Raw genomic sequence first — 6,789 nt, 5'->3', positions numbered from 1 at the left:
TGACCTATTGTTTTTTCGTTTATGGTAATTCCCTTTTGCTCTATGCATAACCTTTTATGTTTACTTGTTTGTCACTATTTGAAAAGGATGGACTGTCAGCTGCTTATGTTATTGCTGTGCTGTTGTTAACATACTGCCCACTGCTGCCATCTTGTGGGGAAGGCTCTTTCCTTCGCTTCCATGTTACTTGGGGAATATTAACAACGTTAGCACTTTGTTGAAGGTTGAATCTTCTGTTTTTGAGGCCACCTTGATATTTTCAGATCTTCTGGTTTCATCCCTGCTTAAGTTAGATTATAGCTCTATAATGGCCTTATAAAATAGGGAACTTTGCTATAATCAATGAAATGCTGCTGGTCACAATGATAGTCCAGCACACAATCAAAATCAGAATCATAAGCTCTCCAGTCGACAAACCTGTATTACCATAAGATACTTTTTTTTCGTTTTTAGATTCGTGTCATTACTTAATGGTTGGTGAGATCACACAAACACGCTGTTTAATATGTAGGCCCTATGTGTTATAGCCTAGTAAGACATTTATGTTAGGGCTCGAATAGGCTATTTTAATGGTTTCCTCTTCGTAACGAAAAGGATTAGTCTGAAATTAGGCTATCCAACTATCAATCGTTTGTTTATAAACATGTTAAATTAGTAGCCATATCTACCACAGTTAAATTCAGAGTGATAGTATCGTCTTATCATTACTCATAATCGGGCCTACAAAATCCCCAAAATTCCATACACTCGTCCACGTAAACAGGATGACCTAGGGAAACAAATAAAAGCTTATCAAAGGTTATCAACGTTCTTGTATCCTTGACAGAGAAGTGAAATGTAACAAGTGCAGGAATGTGTCACATCTATCCAGACCTTTACTTGAAACATCAGATGATCATAAATTGCTAATTCAATAACCAGCGTTGTTTTTACTGTTTTGCTTGTTAAGACTTGGGCATTTATTTATGATAAAGACTTACAAATTGAATGACGAACGGCTTTAAATAACAGGAAGATAGAGCCACAAACATGATTATGCTACAGGGTTCCTACAGTAGCATATATCACAAGATAGTAGCCTATCTTATTTGGCTTTGGTCAGCATAGGCCTATTTATCAGTGGCTTTATGGTTCCCCTGGGTCACAATGTTTTTGTAAAATATAAAATTCCATAAACAACACATTTTATGAATATTTCACATCTAATGGGAACAGTAGCCTACAATCCATTTTGTTTTTCAAATCCATGCAGCATGAGTTACTCAGAAGATCACTCGCGTTTTAAAACTTTGTATATTGAAGCGATTTATGAGAGAATAAAAGTGAAGGGTCGTGAAATTTTACTCGCTCATTCAAAGGGCTTGCTCCTATAGTTTCCATCTCGTGCATGCTTCAGAGTTAGCCGCGCATTCCCTTTCCCCTGTGCGCCAAGAGAAAGCACAGGGCCTGAAAAGCTTTTACACGAGCTAATCCAGTAGCGTAATTAGTTTATTTTCCCTTCTTCCGGTTCCTTTTCACGTTAAATTATTTCTATTTACTTCCTTGTTGGGTCCTTGTTCCCATGGGGGATACCTATCATATCAGCAATATATACAGCTGTGCATGGCTCCTTGGAAACACATTTAAAATCATCCCTTCCAAAAATGTCCACCAACAGCCATGGCCTCACAGCTATGCACGCGGAACTTAAGCTATTTAACTTATTTTGGCATGCTTTGTGCTCGGTCTACCCCGGAATATGGGACACTTGGTCCGTTATCTTACACTTCTGTAAGGTACCGTCCAGGGCTGCGTTTTCCGATAACGATTGGTCTTAGTGGTTAAGAGTGCGTGTCTCAAACATGCTCTTAACAAGAACGTTCGTGTCTCTTAAGAACTGGCTTACTTAAGACGCTTCCCATATGCGGAAATGTGATTGTTCTGTCGCAACTTCAAGACCTTTGTTAAATAAACTTTAACAAAACGTACATAAAACGTTTTACATGGGCTGTATCATAATTATTATTATCGTATTTAATATATATCGTATGTGGTTAATGATAGTTCACAAGATGCAGGCACGTGCATAAAGCCGAGCAGGTGTCATTTCTTTACATCAGCATGATGCATTTATGAAATGCTTTGCACACTATTTGATTAAAGACATGTGTTATATATATAGCATATAGTTCATTGAAAAATATCCCAGTTTCAGTTTAAGTTCTGTAATATATATATATATCTATTTTTCATCTCAAATCATCTTTACGCATCCATGTAGCCTTGTTTTTAAGATCGGCCTACTGGTGTCTCCACTGAGTCTCTTTGCTTAAGATGCTCTTTGCGATCTACGGAGCTCTTGTTAATCTACGAGCATTTTTATGAGCGTCTTTAGCTACGATGGCTTTGGGAAACGGCCGGTAAAACTAAGATCCATCATACGATGGATTATATGATAGGCTTACGATGCTTTGGGAAACGCAGCTCAGGGGTCTTTTGCAAATATTCCATGCTTACATAATTATACATCATGCTCCTTGTGCAATCAACAACCTCTCAAGCTCGGGAGTGAGGGACGCACAAGAAAACCAGACGGACAATAGTAGCCTAAGCGCCTTCTAAAGTGCCATGGAATATCCAATAAGGAGCAGGGCCTGTTGGAGGCGGTTTTTTGCGACGCACAGGTTTATTGGAATGCTTTGGTGCTCGTTGTGTATACTGAAAGTCGCTCTGCGTCTGGTCCAGTTGCCATCGGCCTGTAAGCCATACTAACGACGTGAAAATGGGCGGTTCATTATTGTAGTTATTGGTTATAACTGTCAAAATTCATAAATAAATCATTTTAAAAAAATCGTTATTTGACAGGAGATTTCTGTCAAATCTGTGACACAAAAGAGTTTGTGTTAGCTTTTTAGGACAAACCGATACGATTTGTACTGGGAAATGTCACATGGGAAGTTAAGAATCAGTCAAAGAATACTCATGGTTTCAGCCATTTTAATGTCATGGCATGTTTTCCACTGTGGTTTAATACGTAACTTTATTATCTTTATTCATAATTTATTTATTGGATGTGGGCAAATATTACATTTCCACCAAAAGGTATCCTTTTTACTGGAATTTGACCAATATATCGACATTCTTGTCAATATAAAATTGCAGCACAGGTAGACAGCCTGTTGGAATGTGTGTGTGTGGTTTTTTCTCTCTCCTCATTTTGTATTTAATTATAAGGTTTTAAAAAACGGACTTAAATTCTGGACCTTTGGCAGATGGGGGGGGGGGGGGACATTTCTTTTTTTATTTCATCCTTTAATGCACGTCCACATCTTTATGCACAGGCAAAGTGGTACAACATAGCCTAGGCCTTAAAATATGCAATTGGTCAATAGAGACTGGGATGTTTGTTTTAAATATTTGTTTCTCAGATGTGAGGAACATTTAGTTTTGATATCGAACTTTTTGTTAGTATGTCAGTCTATTACACAGTGCCCGTTCTTCTTCAACATGTGTAATTCCGGACATGTTCATAGAGTGCTCTGTAGCCTGCTTGCTCCCTAAAACCATATCACATATTACATAGACTTGCGCAGGTAGAACCACTGCAATTTATTCACAATTCTGTATTTAAATGATAAAAGACAGGACTGCCATCATAATTATGAATGTTGTGGCCACGCGACAACATATTTTGTTGCTTTAGCCTATCATGAAGTGATAATGCTGTATTTCAGCAAGTATTTCACCGAGTAACTTTAACCACTTTGCGGAGAGACCCACTCTCTTGTTGTATTGTTTGGGAATCCGTTGCTTTTGCCGCAATGGTCGTTAACCTCCGAACGACCCCGTTTCGAGTACACGCCCCAAAAGTCGACGTAGGCAGTTCTAGTATATGACCAGAGGATGGCGCACGACGACTATCCAAGATATCGGATACAAGCTCACCAAGCTCAATGCCCTGACGCGCATCGCCGCGCGCACCACCAAACATCCCACCCATATTCCCTTTGTGCACGAGTTTACCTCTGGAGGTCATCAAGCAGGATTTACGACTGGTCAACAAAAGCACGTGATTCTCAGCCATACCCCATATTTGGGTGCCTACGTAAGAGAGAATCAAGTACATGTTCTACTCATTTCCATAATTCATCATAAATTGTGCAAGGGTGCTATAGAACGCGCAAAACCATCAAGAGCCACAAATCAAGCACACACGTTATTACTTCGGCTAAAATAAAAAACAACATAGGAGTTCTACAACGAACAAAAACTGGAATTGTCAATGAGCTCCTATTTTGGAAACTCATTCTGCGGTCGCTATCCCAATGGCGCGGACTTCCAGTTACATAATTATGGAGACCACAACTCGGCAAACGACCAATACAGGGACTCAACAACCATGCATTCCAGCAGGTACGGCTATGGTTACAACGGGATGGACCTCACTGTTGGTCGTGGCGGTACTGGACACTTTGTGGCCAGCGAACGGGAGCCCGAGTACTCCCCGAGCCATTCGGTTGCAACGACGTCCTCTATAGAACCAGCCAGGTACACTCAGCCCGCAAGCGCCACCGGGAACGTGTCTCTCTCGCCACCACCTGACCCTCTCCCCTGCTCCTCTTCTGTTGCGAACTCGTCCCCGGTCACCGAATCACCTCAGCACCGCCCCATAAAGAACTCCATAACAAGCTCCTGCTCAACTCCGAGCTCGAACGGCGGCACGCTGGTGAACCGGGTCTGTGTGTCTAAATCTACCACCATCCAGGAAGAGAAACCCGCGGGAAGCGCGCAAACAACTTCCCAAAATGTCACCGATTCTGCCCAGCCCCAGATATACCCCTGGATGAGAAAACTGCACATAAGTCACGGTATAGAGCTTTTCATATTACGTTATAATCGTTTTTTATATGGGCTAGCCGAACTTGTGTATTTGAGAGACTGCGTGGGGAGAAGACGTGATAGCCATTTTAAGTGGTGTGCCTGTTGCCATATCAAGACAAGACTTAGCTACAGAAAGTTAATATACGTAAATAAGCTTCATTTGATAACAGTGATGTCTACGTAACAAATGTCTGTTGAGTGGTTGGTTACAGTAGCTAAGCTTAAAGCATTGTAACATAACCAAAATCTAAGATATAAAGCTAATATTCAATTTAGATGATTCTCTGTAAACCAATATTCCAAAGTCTAGCCCATGTTGTGTATGTTGCATAAAGGCTGACTGACATGTAGCATACAGCTTCGGGCTCTTAGAGCATGAAAGGTGGGTGGGAGCATGGGAGCATGGTATGTGGTTAGTTAATACATCTTTTTTTGGGAGACATGTTTTTGGAATTATTGTTTTATGTGATTAAGTCCATGTAACATTTCTTGAAATATTTTTCATTGAATTACAAATGTTTTTGGACTAATTCGCTTAATCCTCTCTATTTCTAATAGACAGTTTGTCTGGACCAGAGGGGAAGAGGGCGAGGACAGCCTACACGCGCTACCAGACCCTGGAGCTCGAAAAAGAGTTCCACTTCAATAGGTATCTGACCCGCAGGCGGAGGATCGAGATAGCGCACGCGCTCTGTCTGTCAGAACGCCAGATCAAAATCTGGTTCCAGAATCGAAGGATGAAGTGGAAAAAGGACAATAAACTGAAAAGCATGAGTATGGCGGCGGCAGGGGGTGTGGGGTACCGTCCCTGATATTCAGTTGCTTGAGACTTTCCATGGGCTGTCTGTGGACAGTCAACAACCACGTGTCCAATACGGCCTTTCAAAAACACCTCCTCATTATGTTTATTTTTTACAGTGTTAATGTTTGTGTGAGTAAAAAAATACTTGCGTTCTGTACATTTCTGTGTAGAGTTAGAAAAACAAAAACGAATGGTAAATACGTGTTTGTTTAACTTATTCATTGTTCAGACGAAAATAGATAATAAGCTTGAAGTCTACGCAAATGAATCCGTAAAATATGTATTAAAAGTTGTGTAATGCACTCAAAACACTATAAAGTCTACACGAATAGGTAGTGGGGGTTTGAGTTGCTTTTGTAAATAGCCTTTGTTTTAATATGTAAGTATGTTATGTATTTATTTTATTGTATTGTACCATACTGTCACCTGACTCCTATAGCCTAAACTTAACAGGCCTTCTGTGATTTTGTGTGCGTTGTGAACAATGTGTGTGGCTATGCTTTTATATCCTTCCTTTGCACGGGCTGCTGTGAAGTTGTTCACTTGGTGGAGCGTCTTGTGCTTTTGTTTTTAATTATTATTTTGTATCAGTCTGTAGCCTATATTTCACTTGGATATCTCCGCAGTGAATCCCGTTGCTTTTAAGTGTACTGCTCCATAGTGATAATGAGCTTTTGTAAATGTTTTTAAAGAATGACTGGAAATTGTATACATATAAGTATGAAATGGATTATAAATAAACTTTATACTCGAACAACACAGGGCGTATATTTTCTTGATCTGTCATTGTAAGCGTAAATGCATTTGAGAGCTAAACCGCAAACTTTACAACAATATCTTCAGTCTGATATTTCGTTTGGCTGTGGATAAAAACATCAGTAGGTATCCTAATCCTAACAGCAATACGAAACAATAACACTTTACTGACTTGTAGGCGATTTGGTGTAGCCAATAGAAAATCAACAGGTAGCCTTGAAAATCTGCTCCTTTCACTTACCTCCGACGCGTGGATATTAGTGGTCCTTGCCAGTGACCGGCTCATGGGGCTCTGCCTCAACCGTGCTTGAGCTCACTATCACGGACTCAGTTCGACTTTTTTAGCTGGGAACTTTGGTGGGCCGGTTCTG

The 6,789-nt window shown here is 40.4% G+C and overlaps 1 protein-coding gene across 1 annotated transcript; it reads left to right on the top strand.

The window, feature by feature from the left end:
- Positions 1-3,497: 3,497 nt before the first annotated feature.
- On the top strand, positions 3,498-6,421 carry hoxa5a (homeobox A5a). The gene is made up of 2 exons (XM_062445745.1): positions 3,498-4,847; positions 5,419-6,421. Exons 1-2 carry the CDS (start codon positions 4,262-4,264, stop codon positions 5,670-5,672), a joined length of 840 nt encoding a protein of 279 aa, XP_062301729.1. The 5' UTR covers positions 3,498-4,261; the 3' UTR covers positions 5,673-6,421.
- The last annotated feature ends 368 nt before the right edge of the window (positions 6,422-6,789 follow it).

Source organism: Osmerus eperlanus, chromosome 20 (genome assembly GCF_963692335.1).
Source record: "Osmerus eperlanus chromosome 20, fOsmEpe2.1, whole genome shotgun sequence".
Taxonomy (NCBI): domain Eukaryota; kingdom Metazoa; phylum Chordata; class Actinopteri; order Osmeriformes; family Osmeridae; genus Osmerus; species Osmerus eperlanus.
This window is presented reverse-complemented; position numbering and strand designations above follow the sequence as displayed.

Bases quoted from the DNA above. Each gene is read 5' to 3' on its own strand.
- hoxa5a (XM_062445745.1), top strand. From the start codon at position 4,262: ATGAGCTCCTATTTTGGAAACTCATTCTGCGGTCGCTATCCCAATGGC. The intron at 4,848-5,418 runs GTATAGAGCTTT...TATTTCTAATAG, and splicing joins AAAACTGCACATAAGTCACG to ACAGTTTGTCTGGACCAGAG.